The sequence below is a fragment of the Salminus brasiliensis genome, chromosome 16 (genome assembly GCF_030463535.1).
Source record: "Salminus brasiliensis chromosome 16, fSalBra1.hap2, whole genome shotgun sequence".
Lineage (NCBI taxonomy): Eukaryota > Metazoa > Chordata > Actinopteri > Characiformes > Bryconidae > Salminus > Salminus brasiliensis.
This window is the reverse complement of record NC_132893.1, coordinates 25,065,149-25,092,999: the sequence shown is the minus strand read 5'-3', so window position 1 is coordinate 25,092,999 and position 27,851 is coordinate 25,065,149. Positions and strand designations below refer to the sequence as shown.

At 39.2% G+C, this 27,851-nt stretch overlaps 3 protein-coding genes across 3 annotated transcripts; 1 reads left to right on the top strand and 2 right to left on the bottom strand.

The window, feature by feature from the left end:
• Nucleotides 1-718: 718 nt before the first annotated feature.
• fgl1b (fibrinogen like 1B) lies at nt 719-3,563 on the top strand. Its single transcript, XM_072659092.1, has 7 exons — nt 719-781; nt 876-1,089; nt 2,001-2,160; nt 2,463-2,560; nt 2,653-2,741; nt 2,856-3,046; nt 3,358-3,563. Exons 1-7 carry the CDS (start codon nt 719-721, stop codon nt 3,539-3,541), a joined length of 999 nt encoding a protein of 332 aa, XP_072515193.1. The 3' UTR covers nt 3,542-3,563.
• Nucleotides 3,564-4,522: 959 nt separating this feature from the next.
• On the bottom strand, nt 4,523-13,684 carry thsd1 (thrombospondin, type I, domain containing 1). The gene is made up of 5 exons (XM_072658594.1): nt 13,587-13,684; nt 11,922-12,042; nt 9,413-10,378; nt 8,116-8,277; nt 4,523-7,964 (listed from the first exon to the last, which is right to left on the bottom strand). Exons 2-5 carry the CDS (start codon nt 11,977-11,979, stop codon nt 6,511-6,513), a joined length of 2,640 nt encoding a protein of 879 aa, XP_072514695.1. The 5' UTR covers nt 11,980-12,042; nt 13,587-13,684; the 3' UTR covers nt 4,523-6,510.
• Nucleotides 13,685-14,322: 638 nt separating this feature from the next.
• Nucleotides 14,323-27,197, bottom strand: vps36 (vacuolar protein sorting 36 homolog). The gene is made up of 14 exons (XM_072658561.1): nt 27,019-27,197; nt 26,356-26,424; nt 26,137-26,207; nt 25,442-25,556; nt 25,237-25,326; nt 23,712-23,798; nt 22,466-22,498; nt 22,298-22,375; nt 19,343-19,477; nt 18,844-18,909; nt 17,527-17,591; nt 17,088-17,172; nt 16,363-16,439; nt 14,323-15,411 (listed from the first exon to the last, which is right to left on the bottom strand). Exons 1-14 carry the CDS (start codon nt 27,112-27,114, stop codon nt 15,330-15,332), a joined length of 1,149 nt encoding a protein of 382 aa, XP_072514662.1. The 5' UTR covers nt 27,115-27,197; the 3' UTR covers nt 14,323-15,329.
• Nucleotides 27,198-27,851: the final 654 nt, after the last annotated feature.

The window sequence follows — 27,851 nt, the reverse complement described above, 5'->3', positions numbered from 1 at the left end:
AGGCGGTTTGGCCTTTCATATGATTTAGTAGTTCTGTAGTTTAGTCCTGCATGCTGATTGGTTGGCTGAACTCTGCTATCTGATTGGCTAGTTCTGCCTAGCTCTGTAATTTACCATTTGAATCCTGCATTCAAATAGTAAATTTAATAATCCATTCTTGTTGGCTGTTTGAGTCCCACACTCTGAATGGCTAGTTGAACGTTGAGATCTTATTGGCTAGTTAATCTTGCTATCTGATTCTGTGGTCTGATTCTGATACCTCATTGGCACTTTGACCTAACCCCCATTCAGTAGAAGAAGTATTACCTTTGGGTGGAAATTAGAATTGAGGAAAGTAACAAATGAGTTAAAGTGAGAAACTCCAATAAAAATGTTCAAAATATTGTTTTTCTTGCACCCTTTTTGTCTGAAACAACATTGTCCTAGAAGAGGTCAGTGGAATGTGAGGAATGGGAAATGGCGAAACACTTTCTCTGGATTTAATAGAGACCATGCGGAACAAACCACTCCTATAAATAATGGAAATAAAAAGGCGTGAGCTCTCACCTGAGCTCTCAGTCTGCAGAGGACCCAGGGGTTTGGAGATGAGTATAGCTGTGCGCATTTCAAACTTCTGTCAGAATAACTGTGTTTAGGCTGTTAAAACGCAGTTTCTTTCCATTTTTTACTTTTTGGGGTTTTTTTAAAGCTTTTTTTTAGCTCTCTAAGTTTAAGGACCATGCCAGCAGCACTGATACTCTTCATTCTGGTGTCCTATGGGGTTGCATCATCTGGTGTTTTGGTAGGTGATGTTCATTTTTAAAAGTCTTGATGAATACTATATTTAATGTTGATTAGAAAATGACAAATCTATGATCATGTTTTGTTTAATCGAGGGAGAAGATGAGTGTCATTTCGAGGTGTCTGAGCTTAGAGCGAGTATACAGAAGCTTGATCACATGTTTTTGATTGGCGAGTGGAAACTGGCGCACATCCGTGCACACCGCCGATTTAAACTGGTGCCCAAACCAGAATCATCCATAGGCCACAACGAGACCACAACACCGTCACTGCCATCCACAGGGGGGAACTTACTGGTTCATGACAAAGGTATATTTTTGCACCACTAAAAAGTATTACAATATTTTTATTTTATAAAAATACAAAAGTATTCAGCCACCTGTTCTAGTTAGTTGTGTTATATGTAGCATTTGTACTGTAAAAAAACACTTCAAAGTCATGTTTATATTTCTTTGATGTGTAATAGGGAGATTGAATCTTAATGAGTGACCACATCAGTTTTGTAATCTAATTGGCTAGCTTAATCCTGCTCCCTGATTGGTTAGCTGAATCCTGAGTTCTGATTATTTAGTTCAGTTCAGCAATCTAATTGGCTAGATCCGTCCGTGGAGCTAGTATATGGTAAGCCACAGTTCTCTAGCCATGTTGATGTAAGGATAGTCAGACATTAGGCTGTACATTGCTGTAAAATATATGTCCAGTATCCAGTCACCTGTTCTAGCTAGTTAATTGAGGCTCTATTTAAAGCGCCAATATGTAGCATTTCTACTGTCATGTTTATGTTTCACTGACACGTAATCTCTATTGTTGTATATCTGGGCTCAGCACTCTGCTTGCTGGAACATGCTTGAAAGAACTGCATAAAACTGTTTTATTAGTGTAAAATCCTACTGTAACACTCTACTGGGTCAGTCCATATAATTAAAAAAAATATATCGGGGGTGCCAATACCAATTCTTGCATACTGCTTCTTTAAAAGGCCTATATCCATATTTCTGCTGTATTTTTCCTCTGTGGTTCATTTATAATATTTGTGTGGCTTTATGAACCAAATCTAACCTCTGTTTGAGTTAAATGGGCTATTTTGTTATTGTGCCTTTGACTCTAACTGTAGAACCAACATTGTACATTGTAATGCTAAATGAGCAGATGTCCACAAGCGTTTGTACATGTACGCATACTGGTAAAATGGAAACTGGTCAATTTTTTGCTCTCTTCAGATTGCTCTGAGTTGTATGACAGAATAAGGCCGAACAGTGGGTTCTACCGGATTAAACCCAAACCAACAATGGAGCCTTTCCTGGTGTACTGTGACATGGAAGATGGAGGAGGATGGACTGTAATGCAGAAACGTCGCAATGGGAAAGTGGATTTTAGCAGGTTGTGCATACCACTACAGTGTACAATGCTGGAGTATATCTCACAGCTATAAACACAAAACATAGAACATCCTGAAAACGTGGCCTGTTGATGTATGTAAAACATAATATCTAATGTATAAGCCGAATATAAGTGCTGTATTTGTTGCATGTGGTCAAACACCACAAACAGTCGAGTCGATTTCCCTGTATTTAGTAAACAAAAACAAAAAAAACAGACAATGTAAGACACATAATAGATGTGGGCAAATTTAGGTTTTAGGCACAGTGTTGATTAATAAGAGAAGTTTGCTTTGTTTGCAGAGACTGGGAGGAGTATAAGAATGGATTTGGTCATTTCAAGTTAAGTAAAGATGAGTTCTGGCTGGGCAATGATCGTATGCATGCCTTGCTGAATAGAGGTGGGTTGCTGTTTGTTAAAATCAGTATTTTCCACATGGTTTAAACCACACTTTCCACACAGAAAGAGTATATATTTTTTCTTTGCCTGAAGGTCAAAATGTGGTGAAGATTGACTTGATGGACTGGAATGGAGAAAAATCATATGCAATGTATGACAACTTTAGGGTGGCAGATGAAAAAGTAAGTCTTATTAAAAAAACCAAAAAGCAAAACAGACTAATATTATTGTAGTTTCTTCTACATATTTATTTATATTGAATCTATAATATCTCTGATCACATTATTCTTATGCAGGATAAGTACAGGCTGCACTACGGCATGTACAGTGGCCGGGCTGGGGATGCTTTATCTGGTGGGAGTAACATGGTGGAGCAGTGGTCTGCCTCCCACAGCGGCATGAAGTTCAGCACCAGTGACCAGGATAATGATCGTTTCCTGCAAGGAAGCTGTGCCGAAGAGAACAAAGGAGGCTGGTGGTACAACAGGTGAAGCTCAAAAAATATACCTTCCCATGGTTCTTCTGACACTTTCCAACATTCCTATATTTCAAGCTATAGACAAGATTATTGTTAGAGCTGGGATCATGATACTTGCAGGCACATATTATATACCTAACAGAACTGGAAAGCCGTCCCCTAGACAAATGAAATTATATGTAGCTCTTTTGCATGCATGTTAGACAAAGCCTTGTTCCTTATAGAACATAGTTTATTGTGCCATATGTTATGTTTATCGTCGCTGAGTTCATTTTTTTTATTTTGACTATTAAAAAGCATCACTGGTTGCTTTCTGGCAGGTGCCATGCTGCCAACTTGAACGGGCGGTTTTATCGGGGGGGAAAGTACACGGCCAAGCATGACAACGGAGTGGTGTGGAGCACCTGGAAGGGTCTTTGGTACTCCCTCAGACACACGAGCATGAAGGTGCGGCCTGCAGCTTTTATGGACAGCCTGGGCAGCGGGGTGGAACCAGAGGCCTAGATAAGACCCACTGCCTCATTTATAATCCTCAATTCATTATTAGAGAATTATAAGTGGACTATTCACTGCAGCATTATACCATATAAAGCAAACATGTAACAGAACTGGTTTATCTTAACACTGACACACTGACAAATACTGTATCTGAGAATTGTGGAAGTGTACTTTCTTTTCTGATAAACATTTGAAATGTTCCTTTGAAAGATCGTTTCTCAATCATGTGATATATTACTAACTTAGAGGTACTCATTATTGTGCATAATAAAGTAAACAAGCATTTCAACTCCTCTCCTTGTGTGACAGATTATTTGTGATGACTGGGTCTAATAGGCTCCTGAATGTTATTTATTAAATGGTTTCCAAAGTAGAGAATAAAAAAGAATAATAAAAAAAACTGTTAAAATTCATCTTCAAGGAGAAAGGAGACTTCAAGGAGACTTTTGTTTTACTCTGCTGAAAGTAAAATTTATGCTGCATTTTATTCTTTAATACTTACACACAAGAGCAGTTTTGAGAATTGAGTCTTTAACAGCTCTGACCCATTGAGGCATAAACTCTAGACTTCTAAAGTGGTGCCAGATACCACAGGTAATAGCAGCGGATTCTTTAAGTCCTGTAAGTTCTGAAGTGATGCCTCCATGGCTTGCCTCAATGAGCCGGCCTTGGGTGTCCATAATTCTGTCCTTCCTTGGAGCACTTTAATCAGTATTGACCACTACACACTGGGAACACCCCACAATACCTGCATTTTGATGCTCTGGTGATCCAGTCGTCTAACCATCACAATTTGGCCCATGTCCATGTGAGTTGCTCCTAACCTTACACTTGCCCATTTTGCTCCTTCCAACACATTAACTTCAAGAAGTGAGTGTTCACTTGAGAAGATAATCAATGTCCTTCACTTCCTCTGCTAGTGGTTTAAATTGCTAACCCTAGCAATGGCATTCATACAAAAGAAAAAAACACACAAAAACACCGGAATGAAACAGTGGACATATTTATTTACATTACATACAGTACATTACATTGGCTGTTCTTCAGCTCTTCAGATCTGAAACATTACATTTTCCAGTGTAAAGACATTAACACATTTACGACTACTGTTTGACCTATAAGTGTGCATCTAAATGACATTTACTACTGTGCAAGAAACAAAGAGTCTCAATTGAAGGTATGAAAATAGCTGATTTTGTATTTACAAATATATGAAAACATGTTCATCTCCAGGTTAAATATTTGACTCATCATGACCCTATTTGACTAATTTCTCAAGTTACCCATGATGAGTTTACAGACAGTCCTACCTGCCACAATTCATTTTGTATATCATAATTTATTTCATAATAACATAATACATTTTATGCAATTCACTGGAGGGAAAATGACAGTTTATCTGCCTTCATAATCCATCCTAATGTTCATGAACAGTTCCTAAACAAATAATCTGTTTGTTTATCCACAGACAATAATAAAGGGCTTAAATGGACTAAAAATAAAAATATGAACTACAATAATGTTAACTGGGACTTTAGGACAGACTAGACTAAGATGTTAAGATATCTGATCTCCCCCAGATGTTTGAAGAATTAAAACATGTATGCTTTTGGATTAAAAAAAAATTCTTTACTACAACTTATCTTAGAGCTTGTCTGACAACAGAATCAAAATGGCTGAAACCACTGGGTTACAGCATCTGATTTTCTTATTGCACGTTTCAAGTCTTTGGGAATAAATGAGTTAATGGCAAAAAAGTTACCGAATAATAAAAAAAAAACCTATGAAAAACTTAACATAGCTCCCATTAAGTTGGTAATAAATGTTGCTCCCATCCTATGTCATAGTCCTCTATTTGGGGATTTTTAGATACTACTTTATGTGAAAAGATCAACGAACTATGCAAATTACATCACAAGACACTAAACCAATCATCATTATGTCATGATTGTTTTTCAGTAGATCAGTAAAAGAATTACTGGATTAGGTGGATTAGGGTTGGAGACCACTGATCTAAATACTAATCCAATCTCACACACTTTGTATTGACATAAATATAGTGTGCTTAGACTATATACATACTGCATTTAGCTTTGCCGGGTTCGGCAAGCTGCCACTGTTGGGCCCTTGAGCAAGGCCCTTTACCCTCTCTGCTCCACGGGCGCTGGAGTTGGCTGCTCACCACTCTGGGTGTGTGTGTACTCACTGCCCCTAGTTCACTAGTGTGTGTGTGTTCACTACCACAGATGGGTTAAATGCGGAGGACACATTTCGCTGAACAGTGCACACTGTACAGTGACAAATACATGCACCTTTACCTTCACCTTTACCTTTATTGAGAAATGGTCTTATGTATATATGTATTTTGCTATTTATATTTAATGTTTTCAGTGCAACTTACTGTAAAACTAATGGTAGACTATTTGTGTTGAGCCTTGGAGAAAATTCTAGCCATGCTGAACTATTACTGTGTATTGTAAATTGTGATCTCAGAAAAGCACAAAGGCAGTTTGGATGGATTAAAACCTGCAGAATTCTGCACAAATTCAGCTGTCATCTGAACAGCCTTCCAAAAAAGGGAAATATACTACTTTATTCTGTAAACCTGAGGAAAGTTTATCTCAACCACATAAACATGCAGTTTCACTTCCCATTCCCACTGATCCCATTGAACTGCCAGCCTCAATAACTGACCAATGCAGTAAACTAGAAACTAGAATCAGTTGAATTCCTGTTGTTTCATACTATTTCAAAAATGAAAGTGGTTTTAATTTGACAAATACAAAATGTAGTGATTACACTTTTTAAAACATCCTGAAAAATAAATAAATGATCTATATCCACATTACCTTCACATAATTCCACATCATTTGATGCTTTCTCATGTGTATCAATCAAGCTTTTGGCAGTTCACTTCAGAAGCAAATAAGAGTTCCTGAGCTAGATATACTCGAGAGAACCAGGCTCAGATATAATCAGGTAAGTCTGTGGTCTTTCATAACCTGTAGTCCATCCTCTTCCCCCAGGTATCCAGAAATGTCCATCATGCGCTTCTCAGCATCAGTCAGGCCGTAGGAGGAGTTACTGAAGTCTGCAGAGAGAGGAAGGCTTTTGCACCGGCCCCTGCGCTGCTCAGAGCTGGAAAAGGTAGAACTTCTTTGCCGCTGGTTGGTGGCTGATGAGTTGGCTTCCCGAAGCTTCCTGGCCAGAATGTTCCTCTGGATGGGTGAGGGGCCTCTCCGGCTCCAGTTCTGTTCTGCCCTCTCCACTCGGTCCATACCAAAAGAAGGCGCCCGGCCCAATACGCGACAGTCACTTAGAGGATTTTTGGTTGGTGGTAAAGTCCCTGAATTAACAGCAACTGGTTTGGATTTTGAGAGGGAAGGTGGAGTGCCTACCCATGGTCTCCGTCTTTGGTCACATGAGCTGTCAGATATCCCAAATTTGGGCCGAGACCAGTCCTCCAGCTCAGGGATGGGATGCTCCCAAGCTCTGGTCCTGCAGCTGCCTTCTGGAAGCTGGCGCGGTGCAACCTGGGTCATGCTTCGTTCCCTAAAGGGCCGTGGTGGAGGCAGCTGCTGCAGCTGGCTCTCGTTGAAACTAGACGTCCTTCTAAAGTTTGGATTCTTGGAGCAATCGAGTCGACTGCGCTCCACCATCGCCACCCAGTCTGCAGTGCGTTCCTGACGCCGTTCCCTGGCACTGAAAGCAGACTTTGGTGTGCCCAGTATTAGGTCAACCTTGGGACTTAGCCTGTCAGGTAGAGTGGCAGAGGTTTTGTGAGGCCACATCGGCTCTGGGAAAGGGGATTTGTGGAAGTGTCCAACGTTGGATTCTTCTTGGCTTTCAAGTTCCTGAGGCACTGGTGTCAAGCCAGCAGACGTAGAGGCTGTGGCTTCTAACATGGTGTCATCAATAGGACTCTGAGAGACATGATATACCTGAGTGGCCTCTTTAAGACCCTTCTTCTTCATTTCTTTAAGCTGCTGCTGGGCCAAACGATAGCCAAAGATAGGGGGCAGAATCTTTTGACCAGAAGGTGACATCCGTTCTGGGTCCTGGGCCAAGGGCAAGGGCAGGGAGAGGCTCTGCTGACGGGCCAGTACACCCTTGTCTGATGCTGAACCGGGATATGTTAGACCTTTCTGAGGTCCAGTTGCCTGCAGACTCTCAGAAAAACTGGGTCTCTGCAGACTGTATCCGCAGATAGAGGCCTCATCTGAGTTTTTGCGTCCACTGGGAGAATGCATGGATTCACGTCGCACCGAGCTGCACTTTGGAGCACGGCACAGTTTCCTCCACACTGTGATGAGAATGGTGATCAGGATGACAGCCAGACACAGAGAAATACCGGCTACCACCACCATATTTCCCCCCAGAAGAGTGTCCACAGCTGGAGGAGGTGGGAAGGAAGGAGGAAGCAGGTTCTCTAAAGGACACAGAAAGGACAGATTTACACTTTAACATAGTATAAAAGGCTACAACACACAAACACAAACACACACACAGAAGCAATGTTCTTGACTGGCACAGGCGTTTGGTACAGAACTGTATCACAAAGAATTAGTAATGCAGCTTACCAGTGCAGTCCTCCAGGGAGCAGAGTGACTGCTCTCTCACCATGCCTGTGCACTGCATGCCACCACCAGAGGGCAGCAGACACTCGCGCACTCGCTCCCGCACACCCTCGCCACAGGTCACGCTGCAGCCGCTCCACGTTTGCCAGGGGCCCCACATCTCCACTAATAAATCAGACGTATGGTTTAAGAAGGACTGGACAGAACCTGGCTGGTACATTTTGTACATATGATTGCTGTTGTAACAAAACGTTTAACAGAAATGCTTCTAAAATCTAAATTAAATTAAGTTCAAATAAAGGCCTCTTCAGTTTCTGCTTTTTATAAGACACGCAGGACAATACATGTGCTCAGTAAATTATGAATATTAAAATTGATACAATACATATAAGCTTGCCTTTTTTTACACTACATATCAACATTGTTTTTTCTAAATCAACATATTTAGATATATTTTACAGTTTTTGACTGTACTTTGACCTGTTATAGTGATTGCTGATGGTTGGATATGATGCTTGTTTGTGATATTTACACTCACTGGCCACTTTATTACAAACCCCTACCTTGTAGCTAGGGCTGGACAATTAATAAAAAATACATCAAAACCGAAATTCATAACCTCTAATTGACACTGATGATTGCCCTTGATGATTATAAAGGAATACTCAGACACCAAGCAAACTGAGCAACCCGAGCAGCTTACATAATTGTTCATGAATCGTAATTGAAGAAAGAATTTTCAATTAATCGTGATACTGATTTGAGGTCGTATCGCCCTGCACTACTGGTAGCTATATCTTGCTAGTGTGCATCAGCAGAAAGGTTACACCTGTAGCCTATATCTGATACACAACTTATAACATTGATACGTATAAAATAAACAAACAAAAAAGCAAAAACAAACAAACAAATAAACAAAAAAAACAGCAACATCGCTGTGCCTGATATACGATACCAGCAGCACAAACTACCACTACTATGTCAGTGTCACTGCTCTGCTGAAAACAGTCTTCCACCCAAACAATGTCTGGCCTACAGAAACTGTGATCAGTAACTGACCAATGATGAATTGGCTGGAGGGGGGCTACACCTATATAGTGGACCTATATAGGTGATAGCTAAAGCTAATAAAGTGGACAGTGAATGGTAAATAACTGCTGATACTGATGAATTGAATAATTCTGTGCTTCATTTAAGAACTGAGGCGACAGAAATGTGCCTTTAATACTGTGGCTGGAATTAACTCAGTGGATATCAATTCTTTAATAATGCAATACAGAATACAGAAACTAATTCTCACCAGCGTTCCTCTGCACAATGAGGCAGGTTTGTGCTGAACTGGGAGACTGGCTGTAGATGAGGGCGAAATGAACGCAGTACTTATTCCTGCCCAGGTCGAAGATAGAGCAGTTAAACTCCGTCTCATTCTCGCCTTGGCTGAGGAAGTTAAAGGCCAGCTGAGAAGGTCCTGCTTGCTCTGTAGCTGTGTTTACCTCCTTATACAGCAGCACTTTCCCAGTGGTGACTGTGCAAGGTGGGGAGAGCAATCGGACAGACACTGTGCCCTCACAGCCATTCCTGTAAATGTTCTCCACCAGAAGCTTGTAGGAGAAGATGCGGGATAGGTAGAGCGGCCCTGAGGATTTGATGTCCTGCTGAGAGTGGTGGGATTTGAGGGCCACTTGGATGAAGCCACGTTCGGTCAGCTGGGATGCGCAGTCCAGCTCCACGTGCTGGGACTTCACAACCTTAATGTCACGTCTTACGCGATTCTGCACCTTGTCTATGCTGTTCTTCCCGATCTGGTTGTGCTCCAGGTAGCTGACCTCCAAGTAAAGGGACGATGTCTTGCTGGTGGAGCAGACGTGGAAGTGCTCATTAGTGGACACAGCGATTTGAAATGCGTCTGAGCTGTGATTGTTGTTAGCCCGCTCCACTCCAAGGTGGAAAGTGGGCCACTGAACCCGCAATACTGGACTCCACCACTGGCTAGATGTTCTGTTCGATGTGCCCTGCTGAGATGTTTGCTCTAACTTGAAGCTGAAATTTCCAGCATACAAGAAGCATGCGCAGTCAAACTCCAGCGAGCCTCCAGATTGGTTTAACGGGAGAGGCCTGGTCAGCACAGTTACATTCTTATCAATGTCCACCAAAGCCATGGCCAGCTCACCGTCCGTCATGTTTCCAACTGCGTCATAATTGATGAAAACACTGGCATTGCTCAGAGCAACGTGAACTGAGGGCCACAGATGGAGACCAGCCATTGCTTTAAAAAACACACACAAACAGAAAATAATTAGCGAACAAAGAGTAGAATGGGACAAATAATGGAGCTGTAAAAAAGCAGATGTATTAATAAATGAAGCAGGGAAGGGGGTGCTCAATTAATGAATTCACTGGATAAAATTGTTAAGAGACTGTGACTCCAGCTGGTCAAACTTACACAGCTAGTGGAATACTGTGCTAGCAATATCAGCATGGGCTTCATTCCAACAGAGCTGTGATTAATACAGCCAGACTCATCATACACTATGTGCTGAAATATTTGTGGACACCCCTTCTAATGAATGCATTCAGCTTCTTTAAGTTGCAACCATTGTTGAGAAGTGTTGCCAATAAAATAGAACGCTCTGGAGTAGATAAACATGAACTTCTGGCACCACGTCTAATGCCAGGCGTGGGTTAGAGGGATTAAAATGCCCCCCTGCATTGAGCAGTGGAGCAGTGGTTCAGTGTTTGGAGGAATTATAGTGCTCCATCCAATATTACTGGGATGGGTTGGGGACTTGGGGATGAGGTGGGGTGGTGATCATCCAAAACCCTGACCTAACTAACACTCTTAAATCCTCACAACAATGCTCCTCCAAAGTCGAGGAGAAAACCTCCCTGGTCGGCACTGTAGAGACAATTACTCCATCAGAGCTCTTTTTAATAACCTTGATTTTGGAAGTAACAATGAAAAAGCGGGAGTCTGAATGCTATTGTCCATACTGTGTATGTGTGTGTGTATCAGCATCGGTATCAACACAAAAAAGTATAAATATTTGATTGAAATTTCCCATCCAATGCACCAGGACAGTCGAAAGGTCCATTCCGTTCTACTCTTGATTTATAAAATCAGGTCATAACATGAACAGATCACAAGAACCCTCCAAAAAGCTGACATCCGTTCTACTGTAAACAGGAAATATACCTATTCAGCATCCATGGTCCCATATGAATTGTGGTAGAGCCATTTTTATTTAATGCAACACTTTTGTGTGTACTTGACAATAGTTCTCCGTGGCCCTGCATTCGCTCGAGGAGGCATTGTGATTTACAAATGCCGTTACGCATAGGTCACTTCCTGAGAAAAAAAAATACATGCAGGGGGAAAAGCGGGCAGGAAGAGGCCCCTCCCGTCTCTTCCTCTGACTCTGAGCGTACTTCAGTAAAAAGGGCCGAGCCGCTGCTTATCACTGGCCTCCTCCATATAAACTTCAATAGCAGGTGGAGCAATGATGTAGCTAGAGCTAAATGAATCTGTGCACTAAAAAAGCAATGAACTAAATTTACTCCACTGAATTCGTCTTCCAATTGGGTCATTCAATTTTGTCTTTCAGCTCATTTACTTCTTGGAGATAGCTGTGATGATGTCATGTTTTATTCATGTGAAAATTATGTACATATTAAATTCAAATCAATTCACTGCATTACCTTCTCAGTGAATTGATAGAAGTATCACAGCCCAAAACCTGCCTTTGGAACCTGTGAAATGCTGTAGGCTACCTATTTACGTATCATTAGCTGATCTCAGAGTGCCTGCTTACCAAATCCCATCAGCAGCAGCAGCAGGAATGGGATCAGCGGGGTGAAACCCTGTGTCATTCCGACGCATGTGTCGTCTTTCTCTCTCGCTCAGCATCACCCTCTTCTGCCATTCAAACAGTCCTGTAAGTAAACCATTCCAGAGAGAGCACAAATTCATGTGTTTTGGATGATACGGCACTGTACATTGCATCAGCATATTTCACAGGCACATACAGGACAGTATTGATTTTGATAAACTTTCAAATAATAACTAAATAAACTAAAGACATTCCTAAAAGGCACTCCTAGATTACCTAATAGATAAAGCAGGTGGGAATAGGGGGTTCCACACTCTAAAACAACCCAGATTTTGTATCCACAACACTCAGTTTTTGTATCCACTTGTTGTTTCATCTCATAGACTATGAGACTTGCAGTAAGCAGGACTATCTCATCAGCTCCCTACAGAGACTAAAGAGACCTGATCTGTGATCAGCAGTGTGAACAGAACAGCAGGTGAACAGTGTTATTACATAGACATTAGCAAAAACAGTAATAGCTGAATGTAAACATCCTAGCAGGATTATATATATATATATATATATATATATATATATATATATATATATATATATATATAGTCTATACCAATGTACCATGGTACTGCTATTCAGTTCAGAGACATTCTGTATGCTTGTTGCCAAGTGCTATGTTTTATATCAATAAAACTTAAAATTAGTTATAAATAAAATGAGTTATGTTTGGAAATGTGCTGTCGGCCTGGTTTGCAGTACTGGGTAAGATCTGTTTTGGTCTGATTATAAGAGAAAATTCAATAAAACAATCCAATCAAGCCACACTAACATTTAAAAATTTTAAATTGCTTTCAATATTGCTTTTTCATACAGAGTAATATTTTATACAGTGTAGATTTAGCTATTAAGAACTAAAATATTTTAAATATTTTAATCAAGAAATTCTGAAGGTTATAAACAGCCTTTTTAAGAGTCATTTCTAGTCAGGTTTTGTGCACCGAAATTTTAACACCACTTTTAACACAAGGCATTCTGTATATTCATGTATTATCATTTTACAATTGTGCTACAAAGCTTCATAGTTATTTTAGCATCATCTACAGCTCTGTTCATTATTTTGGACACACTTAACATTTGTTTCCTTTCCAACTGATTGTCTAGAACCTGTGGAATCCAAATTACTGCAGACTGCAAGCAAATGGGTTTAATTGAATTTAACCTGCTACTTTAATTAACCTTAAATTCAATTCAATTAACTTTAAATTCTATTAAAAGCATTTGCTTTTAAGTAGCAGTGCTCAGGAAGAACTTCATTAAACCTAACTTCCATATCAGCAAGGTATATTTGGAAAATTGCATGGTGGTGATTTTTTATCAGCATTATTCAGCCCTGTATCCTAGTCTCATCCATCTACGTCCACTGACAGGTTTGATTCATGCATCCAGAAAGCAACTGCACCTCGTTATTTCACACCTTCAGGAAAATGAAGTAATCTTCTACTTCACTACACTATCCCTGCGCTCTTCCAGTGCGTCTCTGTGCCCAAACCAGCGGCTCCAACTTTCCAGCAAGCGGACCTACATCTTCTGCACCCTGCTAGTAATAACACACACACTGTCAGCCCCGGTCCGGTCGGGCGGTTTACTCACAGCATCGGTGCAGAAAAGAGGAGAGGCACTTCACAGAGCAACTCGGACTTCATCTCGTGCGTGAGCTCCCGACAGATCCAGCTGGAGATCCGCGCGACATGACCGCGCAGGGCACGCGCACGGTCCACGCGCACGCGCAGGAGCGGAGAAGTGCGTGATCTTGACCGAGAATTCCCGAGGCTTCCCCGAGCGCCCTCTGTCGACCGTTATAGCGGCAATTAGGCTAGGATGTGGTTGTCTGAGGCGGTTTGGTCCTCAGGGGGAAAAATATCAATTTAGCAAAATTGACCTGTACAATTGGCCACAGAGGCCAGCGGTGGCTTATCCAGAGCACTGCAGGATTCACATTGGGTTACTTGCAGATTTCTGGACTTTCCATTATGCCAAAGCAAGTCTGAAGGGTAAACAGTGCTGTGGCCTCTGCAAACAAAGAAGCAGTATAAAATAAGGGGAGTGTCTTAAAGCTCATAGCTTCTTTTAAGTCTCATCATGCCTTAAACTCTCCAGCAATTCAGTTTCAGAGTAATCTCATTGTACTTCACCCTCCTCACATGCTTCTTTGAAAGGGGTCTTGGAAAAGCAAGGAATTACTGTTCATAAAATGTTGTGAACAATGCTCCACTATAAATAACCTTTATTTAGCTAGGGCTAAAAATATACACATATACTCTTATTACTCCCACAATCATATGATGACAAATATCCTTTGGATAAACAAAATATAGGAAGCTGAGACTTTTATACCAAAGCTTTTTTTAATCACAGGTTAATTATCTACTGTAGAAGAGACTCAGTTCAGTTCAGATAGATGCTTGTAGGCGTGTCTCTGTGTTCAGCTAATGGAGGATGTAGGCATTAAAGGGACATTCCAGCGATTTGGAGAACAATTCTGACTGGGCAAGTTTCTCTAGAACAGCTCATTTCACACCCAACCACAATGAAAGCCTTTTACTTTTACATCTGAGTGATTGAATAATGCAGTTTTTGTGGAAAAATCAATTCCCCTTTAAACCTATAAGCTGCTCTGTGCTGTCTGTGTGCATGTGAAGACTCCTGAATACCTTTAACACTGCATCCTAAACCTGACTTAACATGAGTTTTTAAGCATATCCTCTTTTTGCCGTTGCTTTAGCACCAGCCCGCGGATTTCTTTAGTAGGTAGGTATTTTTCGAGTCAGCAGGAGTTGTGTTTTTTCCTAAGTACCGGGAAACACTGAAATGATTGTCCATGATAATCACTGTATGCTCCCGATGAAACGGGCACAGAATGGTTGGAGAAAATCATGGAGTATTCCTTTAAGCAGAGCAAAAACCTTTTGGTCTACCTCACTCTGGGCTTCATTAGCGAGGCCCTCAGCCACAACCCTGCTGTTGAGGCTTAGGATTGCTGACACACTATTTAGGACAGCCTAATGTACCTTATTCAGCAACCATACTGAACATACAGATGTGTATATTATTCATATGCAAATGCTTGGGCCCAAATTACACGTGTAAGTGCAAATAAGTGCATAATTTAATCTATCAATTCAGAAAATATTGACATACTGAAGCTTGTGTCATTTTTCAACCATGGGTGCCCAAACATTTGCACAAGACTGTACCAATTGCTTATTGGTAGTATCATACAGAGGTCAGTTCCTTGAGTCTAGTCCTCACAGTAAACAGTGTTCTGTTCTGTTCTGTACAGAGTCCCTGAAAGATTTGTGGATCTAGTAGAAATTGCAGATGACGCATCAGACATTAGAACAAGTTGGGATAAAAGCGGAGGCCTTCTACGGAGTCGTCTCTGCATAGATGCCCCATTTTCTCAGCCAGCAGCAGCCTGTAAGGAAGGATGCCGAGAAGGCAGGAAGGAAGACATTGATAGTCACTTAAATGTTTTTGGGTTCAGCACACAACTCACAGATCCAACCAGTACAAAACATATTACAATATTACTGTATTTTATTATCAGAGTTTGCATTAAAAAAATCAATGAACCATGATGAGTGAGTACTGCTACTCTATAACGAAGTTATGTTCTACAAATGTATTAAAATTAGACTAAAGGGAACCTCACACTTAACGATGCAGGGAAACTCCTCCTTATAAAGGAAATGAAATCATTAACTTGGTATAGAACTCTTATAATACAAAGAAGTTGATCTTTAAAAAAAGATTATTCACCCTCTCCTCATATCCTCAGTTTACTGACCATCAGAAAGGTCATTTAGAAGAGATGGCAGAAGACCACTTTTTTGATCCAAAAAGTCCTCTTTAAAAACTACTAAGCTGTAAAATGAGCTATTTTTAAACTGAAGTACTTGAATTAGGATTAAGATCTAAAAGTAGACTACCCTGCTCAAACCACTCAACTACTTAAACACTCTACTACTTCACTGGAAGAGCAACACAGCTAACAACATAATGGAAGTGAATGGCATTACAGTCTAGCTTTGTTACAGGATTGATTGGATTTGTTTGTTTTTTTTTCATCTATACAACCCGATCCAGTATTTCCTGCTGATTTTAACCCAAATGTTGATGATGATCTGCTATCTCTATTCTTTAGGGAACAAAGTTCATCCCTTCAAATTACCCTTTTGGTGCAAGACTTGAACACATTCTGTGTTTCTACTGATGTGTCAACAGGGACATTGCTGTTTAGGGGAATAGCATGATAGTATGGATATCATGGTTATATGCTATTAAGACACAAAACCTAAAAATCAGTGTCAGACACCAATAGAAATGTGCTGCATGATATATAGCCAAGATGCAGATCCAAAAGTACCTCTCTTTTGCAAGAAGAACAGATAGTCCTAAAAGTTTTGCGAACTCCTCCGCTGTTAAGGATCCCTTCTCAGACACCTGTGAAACAGGAAAGGAGAAAAGACCCATTAAACACCAATGAGACACGCACCACTGCTAACACGTGTTTTCACACACTGACCAGCGCACATGTGTTTGGAGGAACATTCTTAGTTCAAATCGAAAACATTCTTCACACATTTGGCCTATGAAGACTTTGCATAAAAATGAATGGATGTCCAAAAAAAATAAAATAATAATAAATATACAATGCGGTGTTGTAAGTGATTGAAAGGGTAGCTCCCCTCAGACTACTGAAATTTCTTTCCATGACTGAACATTCCACTCTTTGACCACATTCGCCTTGGACTCTTCAGACATGGAACATTCTGATCTGACACGCCTCTGCTTCTTTGACCTAAAACGCAATTCTTCCAGCCATCCTCACACATCTGTTAGTGGTGTCTCTGGTCCAATGGACTCAGTGGATCAATGATAAGGCGTTTGCTGAGGCAGTAACTCTCACTAATTCTGAAAGTTTGAACTGAAGAGGCTCTCTAATATGCAGCCATTGAAGGATTGAGGCAGAAACATTCAGAGCAGGATTGTTCCAAGTTCCTCTCCACCAAACCCCTAATTAAACATGATAGAGTTAGTGGCCACTTAAATGATTTAGCAGGAGTTACATGACAGAGGCCTGACACTCACATTATCAAGAGCAGAGGCAATCATCTCCTCTTCATTGTGAGACTGCAGCTGAACCACCATCACACCACTGTCAAATACTCGCAACCTGAGAGAAAAAGATAAACAACAATGCACCGAATTCCAGTTGGGACTATAAGCCCAGCCAGAGTGAAAAATGGATGCCAAACCCTTCTGAAACAGAATTCAGCCAATACACCACGTCTCCAGGCTAGAGCTACTTGAGTGGGGTCGGTGGTATTGGTGGGTTTGGGATAGCAAATGGATGTTTTCTTTAGAAAGATGGAAAGCGAAGAGAGCAGACACGGCCTCTTGAAAACAGGAAGTCAGACGGGAAGTGGCTGACTAAGTCCTCCTTTGGCCTGCAACCCCTCTGTCGACCCCCCTAAACCTTGGCTCAAACACACACTTTCAGATGCACACAAAACACGCACGCACTCACCGCAGAGGGAGTTTTAGAGACTCAAACATCTTGCAGGCGTTCACTAGATCCTCTGGAGAGAGAAGCTAGAAAGAAGAGGGACAAATAGGGGTGATGGGAATGATATCAGATTTATATCCACAGATTCAGCAGATAAATGCTTAGATTAGACTTGATCAATATTTTTTTACTGTGCCGTAAAAAATGGTTTAAGGTAATGCTGTGTTTTTTTTAAATAAATTGTATTGCAATTTTATAACTCTTTAAATGTATAACTCCTTACAAATCATTTCTTTATATTTCTGTATTTCTTATAATCCAGGTTGATGTAGTCCCAGTTCATACTGTTTCTACATATTTATGTATTCGCCTCCATATCAGGAGGTGGAATGATCCATTTTTTTATTCAATAATGAAGACTCAATTCTTCCTTAGAAGAAAACACACATTTTATTTTAAAACAAACAACTGCAAAACAATACAAAAACAACACAAAAAGTAAGGATAAAATGTTATTATAGGAACAATATTATATCAGATCAGTATTGACCAAAAATTGCTTTAAGAGAATTTAGCTGAACTGGACCAGTGCTTAAACCTGACTGAAAACTGAAATATATATATTCTTCTCTTGAAGACCTGATTTACTTAGCAGTGTTTAATAATTTAATGACTACCTATATTGTATGTGTTGGGTAACAACACTGCCCTACCTGTGGCAAACTGGGATTTGATTTCTCAGCTGGATAAGCACACCACTTCTAATGCTACAACCTTCACGATCATGTAACAGTAAGTCGCTTCGGATAAGAGCATCAGCCAAATGGCATGTCTGTAAATATGTTTTATATCCCAAAGTCTATCCTGTGATATATATTAACATCAACTATATAGTTATTAAGCAAGTGGGAGACACATTCTCTCAATAAATGAATGAATGAATGAATACATTTTATGTATGCCCACAATTTTCAAAATAAGTATCAGTGTCTGGAAAGAATGCAGTAGCACAGTATTATATGAACTGGCAAGAAGCGTGCTTTGGAAAGTTGAAGGCAGATGGCCGTACTGTAAATCCGTCTGAGCAGAAGGTCAGGCTAAGCACTGATCAGTCTGTGACAGAGATCTTCAATATTGCCTATTGAATCTTTGATCAGAAGAAATGTAAAAATGGATTATTTCCTAGGCTGTTCATCTTGCTTTAAGTCATGTGGGTAATGCACTCTTATTTATGCTTGACTAATGTTTATATTAATCGAAATGACTTTGTGTAATATTTAACACCTTTCAGGCTACATCATTAAATAATGAAAAATGAAAAATTGTGCTTGGGTTTACCTCCATGCCGCGGGCTCGGTTCACCAGACAGTAGACTTCTGTGAGGGCCATCATACCGCCTCGCTCCTGTAAAGAGTACCAGCACAGCCAGAGAGAGGGAGAGAACACTCCATGAAAGGCCTTGATTGGTCTTAACAAACAGAACTAAATCAATGAGCAGTGGCTCAACTGTGGCTGGAGATGGTTCAGACCCTGATTGCTGGACAGTGTCTTAAAGTCATCCATAAAAGCAGCTCAGGCTTACAATCCTGCAAAAACTATTGCCCAAACCCATTCCCAACAAATTTCAGCCAAACTCATGTCAACCTAACCCAATGGAGTCGACAAGGATGTCATTAAAACCTATTATTGCTATGACAATCAGTTACTGGTAACTGGTTGAGCTATTTGGTCAAGTAAAATATCACAGATAAAAGATGAAACAGTCTAGAAAGAAAGGCTCAGTTCAAACAGGTAGCTTGTTTTCTCAACCTACTGATACACATACACACTTATTTACCTCCAGTGGTGCCTGCAGCATGTCTCCCAGCTGTCTAGCAAGCTGCATGTGGTAGTGTGTGCCAGAGCCGTGAGTTTCCCTGGTTACGGGGTTGGCGATGCCCATGCTCAGCAAATAGGACTTGAAGCGGATGGTCTGCAGGAAGCAGTGAGGGAAAAACTTAAGTGGCCCTCAAAAACTAAACACATTACATCATAAATGAGAATCACTGCATGTTCCAGAAAAATCATACTGGAGAAATATTACAGGTCATTTCAAGTCAGTTCACATGACCTAAAGCATACTATGTGGTTATATAATTAGTTACAAAGGAATATCAAAGGAATATCTCAAATATGCATGTAAAATATGTTACTTATTTTTTTCTATTTCTTATTTTATTTTAGCTAATAATAAATTAAATTCAGCAAATAAACAGAAATTGTGTTTTAAACATTGCAGAACATGTACACATGTACACACAAAACAGTAGAGCAAAAACAGCAAATGTAGTGCAATTTAATCTCAAGGCCCAATGTCTATTTATTTACATAATTCTACACAGTGAAAAACACATGACACATAAAACATGCCATGACATTTGAACATCATATTTTATAATGCTATAATTAGGCAAACCAACAGCAATTGTGCAATAATATGTGCAGAAGTGTGTTCTTTATAGAAGATGTGAAATGTCCACATTGAAAATCAAGAAAAGGGAATATGATCAGGGGTACCAAAACATTTGCTAAAATTAAAAAATTGCGCCTTTTTATGATATTTTAATTCCGCTTTAATTTCCATTTTCCTGTGTTTAATTGTTCTGCCCTTTTATTCTAAAAATACTGAAGCAAGAGAGGCAAAAAAAAAAACCTAACAAAAAAATAAATAAATAAAAGAAATACTGTTTACTCCATAAGCTGTCTAAGAGCACAGATTCCTATTTTCTGTTTTCTTTTATTTTTATATTTTAGAATTATTATTTCCCCCCCCCCCCCCAATATCCATGTCTTGGTGCTTTTCATGTCAACAAGATGTGTGTCTATCAGTGTACTACACAAACACACACACAAAAAAAACCCCGAACCCTACATGGATTACTCTGCCACGTTTGCCAAGCAATGGGCTTAGAAGCACCCCATAGAGCGAGAGGCCTTAACAGAGTTAAGCCAATGGAAATATTTAGTATCCTTTTCATTATCCATTTAACTGCTGCTTTCAGAAAACAGTAACTGACAGAAGTTTATATCCACAATTAGAGCACACAGAGCCTTACAGAGCAAGTATATAAAGAGAAAAACACCTCCAATAAAATAAGGACATGGTATAGTCACCTCAACATGCATGATCTTATAAAGCCTATTAACCCTGGGAGCACTAAAGCAGTAATAGCTTAAAGCCAAAGGTCTGCAAACCAAGAGATCAAATGAACTGGCTAGAAAAACTCTATTTAAAATCTGTTTATATTAACAGTATACCTGCTTCCACACATAAATACAATCTTTATTCAATCTTTCTGTAACATTATTACAAAAAATTGAGTGAGCGCTTCTCAAAAAACAAATAAAAATAAAATACGTAGGTTCAGGTAAATTCTTCAAGAAAACAGATTCTTCTCTAATATGAATTCTGTACACAAGACACAAAGCACTGACAACTAGAGCACTTGAGATGTTGCAATGCCAGCTATGACATCTGTTGCTCGGTCTGCTATACCGTAAGTTAGGCTGGCACCAAGCCTACTGGAACACTCACTCAGCTGCCGCTAGGTTAATCTCACAAACCTTGAATCGTCAACATTCCCAAACAGCCTAGGTGTCTTCAGTTCTATTCTGGGAACAAACTATAAGTGATTATTCTGTCCTGCTGAAATGCTTCCATTTCAGTTAAATATGAGCAATGATGACTAAATTGCCTTACAACTGCACTATTAAATGCTTGGGGACACTTTGCCTTTTTTCAGTACAAAAATGTCTTTGTTAAAATTAAATAACTTAGTATTAAAAAATCTTTAGGTGTTGGCTGGCAGCACAAGAGGATAAAAAACTTCTGAAAAAGTTCTGAAAAAGATTCTGGAATACTATTTATATAAGCAATTAAAGGACAACAAAATGAAAAAAACAAAACAAAACAAAAAAAAAACAATGGGGAGGGTGAAGGCTAGCACAATGCTTCCTCACATGAAGCCAGCCACCAGAACATTTATAAAAAAAATAAAAATAAAAAAAAAGGTCTGATCAGAGGAGGGTTCTTCTGAGGGAGTTTTCCTTGCCACTGTCACCTTTGGCTTGCTCACTGAGAGTGTTAGGTTTTTATGTGATATATATATATTTTTTTTTATTGCAGTTTTTATAACTGCTGCTGCTGCTGCTGCACTGGACAGCTGAACATGCTTGGAGCAGACCAATATTTAATGACGTTTATTGTACTTAATAAAAGCACAATATTTAGTCAATGGGATGCTATTCTGCAATGTAAATGCATTATTCACTACTAACCTCCCTAAAAAATAAACTGACATATATATATATATATATATATATATATAATAGACATATATATATATGTCTGTAATAATTAGTTCCAAAATATCAAATATTATATTAGCATCAACCCAGAATTCCCATATCAATGCATCCCTAATTGTTTGCCCTCAGGAAAGAAAGGTGAATATAGTGAAATAGTATTCTCTAAATCTAAAGATCTAAATATCTTCCTATGTTTCTATGTTAGATTTCTGCAAACCAGCATAGAAAATATGCAGATTCACTGAAGAATATTTTCAAACTCATTCCCAAACTTTTGACAGGCAGAGAGTGTGTCACGATTCAAACTTTAAGGAAGCTCTACCCTGCAGCTAGACTTTCGTGTACCTGACACCTGACTCAACATTGTTATACACTATGCTACAGAGATACCATCACACCTGCTATATCACCTGCCAAGCTGCTACATTTCATGTGTCCGTCTCACCTCGTCCTCTGTGATGTCGCCTTGTTTGTCTTTGATTTTGCTGGCAATGGATTTGGACAGCTCGACCATCTCTTTGGCCTGAGAGAGAGAGGACAAAGGCAGGTTACCGTGATTTCACACTGTGGTCGCAGAAGTGGGCAATATGGAGGCTGATGACAGAGCACTGACCTTCTCCATAAGCTTGCTGAGATCTTCAAAGGCCTGACGGAGACACAGAGGGGAGGAGAAGAGGATTAGAAAAGGCCGTCAGCCAAAAACAGTAAACATTCATGCTAACCCAACTCAGAATAAGTGTACTTTTTTTTTTAGCAAAACAGAAAAAAATATATTACCTTGCCATTAATATGTCTGTACATTAAACTAATTTACCATTTCGACATAATGCTTTGTAAAGTTGTCCACTAAGGCTGTAAATCTGTGATGATACAAAAATGTAATATGATTGAGATTTTGTTTGTAATTAATTTTAAACCATATTACAAAATATTTTATACAAAGGCCCTTTTCCTTTTCCAGCTGTATCTAAACATTCTTCACATCGAATTTCTGAATCCCCACCCACATACCCCTTCTTTGGAAGACGACTTTACTTTAATTAGATATAATATAGATATAGATATTTTTCTATCAAATTATAGCAATTGTAAGAATTGCAACTAAACAATAATAATAATAATAAAAAATTTTAGGTTAGGTGGCCGGTGCAAGTGTGTTTATGTAGTAACGAGTATAATTAATTGTACTCCCAGTATTGCCATCATTGGCATTTGTGGGATTTTTTTTTTGTGGGACCTTTATAACAGCATATAGCAAATCAGGAAATAATGAGTGCTGTTTTAATCTCAATTTTCATTTGATTTCAACATGTGGTATGAAATTGACTTTATTCAAATTGTTTAATAATGTAGAGATTATATTTCTAATAGCTATGAATACAAACAATAAACCAAGCTTTTTTTTTCTTTTCTCCATGTTTCAGAATTTTATTATTAGTCAAACCATTCCAAAACCACTGCAGCTACAGACCCCTGTTTTCCATATAAGGAGGGTGGGGGTATATGGCTATTTTCAGCATTTGTGCTTCTTGTTATTTTAGAGCTGAGCTTGAGCAGTTAATCAGTGGGCACTGGGCATAGGTGCAGTTCCGCACTCTGGCCCCTGGCTGGGCACCCTGTTATCTCTACTTTTAGCCAGGACAGGAAGCCTTTCAAGCCACACTCCATGATGTCACACAGCCACATAAACAGGGCTGTACTTGCTTCCAACATCAAAACCCCTCGGTGAGGAACATCTACAGGCCATCCAGAGGCTTCTTGCAGTGGTGTACCCTGAACATGTCATAGGCCCTGTCTGTTCTTTATGCATGATTCATCATGAATTCTGCCTCTGTCTGTGTCTATTCTCTGTGTCTCACCTCTGAAATGTTTTTATCAGTCTCCTTCCGCTTCTCCTCCAGCTTCCGCTCAATGCCAACAATCCCTACTGCGCGTGTCCTTCCTGCCTGTAGAAACACAAAAGACGGGAAAAGAAAACAATCAGTCGCTCTTTCTCTCATGCACAAACACACCCACCCACGGACACAAACACATAAAGAAAGGACAAAAGAAAGGGTAAGGCTAACAGTCATTTCTCAAGGGCCATGACTATAACACTGCACAGTGCAGAGAGAGCCACAGACCACAGTTATTTTACAACATAAGTTCAACACAACCATCTCATTTTTGGTAAACAGACAATCATAATAACTGTTTAATCATAATAAAACAGTGCCACCTTCAGGCGGCACCATATATTACACAAGTTTATTATTACAAAGGGGAGAAGATGCAAAAGGTTGGATCCTACTGAAATGCTGGTACTGTAGCATAGTATTGCATAGTGCTGAAAAACAGTGCATAACACACCAGCAGCTTTTTTGATTGTGCCATTGCTGGGATTCGAACCTATGGCAGCAGGCCAATACCTTATTCAGTTATGTATTAGTTATTGTTTATATTGTTACTATAAATACAATTTATATAATGTTCAAACACTTCAGAATAACGTTTTAAGACAAAAACCTTTTTATGCATTATATATATATATATATATATATATATATATATATATATATATATATATATATATATATATATATATATATATATATATACACACACACACACACACACATATACCAGAAATATGATTAAACATTAGGTTAAATAAGAAATAACTCAAACAAATGCACAAAATTATAGGTACCATCTGCAGTACAATAGATTTTATATTATTTAATACTGGTAAATAATACTTTATATTATTTAATTCTGCTTCCTTGTAAAAACTTCTAAAGTCCACCCATCTCTCTCCCAGCCCGCTGCTGAAATTTTCATTCATGGTTTCATTCCTAGCCATGATTACTGCAACCCTCTATTTCCTTGCATTAGCTCGTTAGTACAATATAAACTTTAGCTGGTTCAGAAATCCACTGCACATTTCCTCACTCACACCTGGTCCCATCAGCAATCACACCAGTTCTCCCAAACCTCTGGATTCTGACTAAATACCGCATTCAGGTTCAGGCTGCTTCCTACCTGTCTAACCTTCTTCAACCTTATACACCTAAACACACACTCAGATCTTCTTCAACTGGACTATTTGCATTTCCTTCCAGCAACCTCTGTAGCCTCTATTCTAATCCCACCCTAAAAGACATCCATTTTCTCCTGCGTACAACCTCCCTCTGTCCTGAATCTACTATAACTCATGCCATTCAGTCATTTGGCTGATGTTTAGTCATTTACATGTTCAATCCAAGTCAGTCCTTTTTTATTTACTTTTGTGTTTTTTTAATACAGGTACCACTAGCCATGATCCCTTTCTTGAAATCAGCCCTGGGATAATAAATGAAACAATAAAACCTAAAACTAAAACTATCACTAAGGCTTTAACCTGACCTTTGATCCAGCCGTCGTGCTAATGGGCTGCGACACTGGTGTACTCTCCCACCTCTTCTGGGTCATTTCCTCTGTTAGCCGTCTGTAAAACTGCAAATAAAGAACACTATCAATTTCTGATCTTATGGCTGCTACATACTTACCGAAAATCATACATTTAAATTCAAATATACTTCATTAATCATCAATCAGTGCAGTAACAAACCTCGATTTGTCCATGTTCCTTGAAGGACAACTTAATATAGGAGAACTTGCTGTGCTGGTAGGGCCCGGGCTCCTTATTCTCAGGGGTTGGATGCAGATGAATAACAATCTTGGCACTGAAGAATTTAGAAAAACAGGATATTTTCACTAGAGGTGTAGTGATACCTAATGCATGTAATTATTTACTGTATATAGGTTAAAGAACACACAGACTGATATGGCTCACAATATATATATATATATATATATATATATACATGGACTGCAAAGTAGCATAAGTAGTATGACCTCCTACATCAGGTTAACTAAGCTATAGGATGTACAATGGTTTTGAAAACTTATTGGCTTCAGACTGCTGCATAATTCTGTCAGATAACCGATATGTGACGATGTGTTTATTGTACTCTGAAAGAGCAGAATAATTAGCGAAGATGGGTTGCTATGTGAAAGTGTGTGTATTTGATTAATTTTACTAAATGTTTAAGCTTTAAAATTCTAGTAACATCAGTAACTAGTAACTAGCGGTTATCCTACATTAGTACTACAATTATTATAATTGACACTTTTCTGCTACTGTGCTTTAAACATTTTCCACACTATATTGAGATAATTAAATCCTTCAGCTACACCATTTTAGATTCATAATCTATATAATCTTTATGATGTTGTACAAAGAGTACAAAAACACCTAGCTACCTCTTCCCGATCCCTGCCGCTTGCTCCTCGAAGAATATGATCTGAGACAGTGGTATACATATGCAGCACTCCTACAGGGATGAGCAAAAAGGGTGTAAACAGTCCTGCATTTTATTGAAAAGGATCTTACCAGAGTTGGACTCCAATGTATATTTTTGTTACAATGATTAAAAGTAACAGTTCATTATAGGAAAAAAATGAAACCTTAGATAATCTTACATGATTCTTTTGGTCCCTCCAAAGTAAGCGATGTGTGCTTAAGAGGACAACTCCTACATCGAGCTTTGCCTGCCAAACAAATTTAGATATAATGGAATTAGCAATTAACCAGCCAGACCCCATTCGTTTCCACTGTCGCTTGAGAAATAACTCGAATAACCTAAAATCTGCCTGTCAGTGTGTTGCACTACATACTGAATAATAGTCACACTGTGTGAAGGCATGTTGTTTAATGTGTGTGGGTTTTTTGTGGTGAAGTTTGTAGTGGAAGTGTTTTAGAAGTCAGCAAAAAAAAAAAAAAACTACTTCAGGATGCTTATCTCCAATTAAAACTTATTTTAAAGCTTAGCAGTTTTTAAAGAAACTAGTTATTTACAATCAATTTAAAGGCAACTGCCGGTGAACGCATGAAGAAATTCCACTGTTGTGCACAAAAAAGACATCGATATTGGCTTTGATCGATTTTACTGATATCGTCTGGTTAGAAAACGAGTATATCGTACATCCCCACAAGTAAGTTAACAACTGGCCATTATCCGATGTTATGATTAGATCTGCCATATAGTTTTACAGCCCTCCTATTTAAGGGGAAATGTGGCACTGTGGACTGACTCGTCGCTCCTAGAGGAGTGTTATTAGACTAATGTCGCTAAAGAAAGTTACCTTTTCATCTCCATCATAAAGTCTGACACCCCTCTGCTGGATCACTAAGGTCTCGTTCATTTCTAGGAGCCCATTTGTCCACGTAAATCGATCCATTTTAACCGTATAAATATATTTTGTTCGAGGTTTATTAAGCAGAATTAATACATTCTGTACGTTTCGTACGTGACACCTCCCAGTGAATGTTTACTTCCGGTATGGTGGCAGACACTTTGCCTGTCCAAATTAAGTAGAGCTATAGCGTTTTTAGTTTGTTTATTATTCGTATTTGAAGCTAAGTAAGTATAAAAAGATAATTTTTGAGGTTGCAAAATCTTCCCGGTGCTCTTAATAAATAGCGTACATTGTACATTTACGCTGAAGACACTGTTACTGTAAAAGGTGTAACCACAATTTTTTTTACAATGTCTGCAGAAATTCGCATTGATTCTTACAATTAGTCATTAAAAATTTGATACACACAAAACACAAAACTTGCATTTATGGAAATAATAATGTATAATCGGCAAATTGTGGAATCTGCGTAAACTGCGCTCAGTTTACGAAGAATATCTTATTCTATTTCTTTCTTTTTTCCACAGAGCTCAAAGCAAACAGCATGAAAATACAAAAACTTCAGAAAAATAGTAACTAAAGAATAAAGAACCAGGCTCTGTCTCAAACGGCTCTATGCCCCCTCTTTAGCTAGTGCCCTGTGGCTTGGCTTCTACACCCAAACAGTGCGGTCAGTGTCCGGTAGGGATCTGTATGAACATGGTTAAACCCCTCATTGCATTGAGCGCACACTTTAGGGCGCTGAAGCTATTATTTCGTGACCTATGTAGTGCACTATG

What these genes read in the sequence shown, in the direction of transcription:
- fgl1b (XM_072659092.1), top strand. Translation starts at nt 719, where the DNA reads ATGCCAGCAGCACTGATACTCTTCATTCTGGTGTCCTATGGGGTTGCA. An exon ending in CTTACTGGTTCATGACAAAG is followed by an intron (nt 1,090 to 2,000) that starts GTATATTTTTGC and finishes TGCTCTCTTCAG; the next exon opens with ATTGCTCTGAGTTGTATGAC. An exon ending in GGAGGCTGGTGGTACAACAG is followed by an intron (nt 3,047 to 3,357) that starts GTGAAGCTCAAA and finishes GCTTTCTGGCAG; the next exon opens with GTGCCATGCTGCCAACTTGA.
- vps36 (XM_072658561.1), bottom strand. Translation starts at nt 27,114, where the DNA reads ATGGATCGATTTACGTGGACAAATGGGCTCCTAGAAATGAACGAGACC. An exon ending in ACCGAGCCCGCGGCATGGAG is followed by an intron (nt 17,592 to 18,843) that starts GTAAACCCAAGC and finishes TCTTCTTTCTAG; the next exon opens with CTTCTCTCTCCAGAGGATCT. An exon ending in TTGCCTCTGCTCTTGATAAT is followed by an intron (nt 16,440 to 17,087) that starts GTGAGTGTCAGG and finishes CCTGTTTCACAG; the next exon opens with GTGTCTGAGAAGGGATCCTT.
- thsd1 (XM_072658594.1), bottom strand. Translation starts at nt 11,979, where the DNA reads ATGACACAGGGTTTCACCCCGCTGATCCCATTCCTGCTGCTGCTGCTG. An exon ending in GCTGCTGCTGATGGGATTTG is followed by an intron (nt 10,379 to 11,921) that starts GTAAGCAGGCAC and finishes TGTTTTTTAAAG; the next exon opens with CAATGGCTGGTCTCCATCTG. An exon ending in CTCCCTGGAGGACTGCACTG is followed by an intron (nt 7,965 to 8,115) that starts GTAAGCTGCATT and finishes TGTGTCCTTTAG; the next exon opens with AGAACCTGCTTCCTCCTTCC.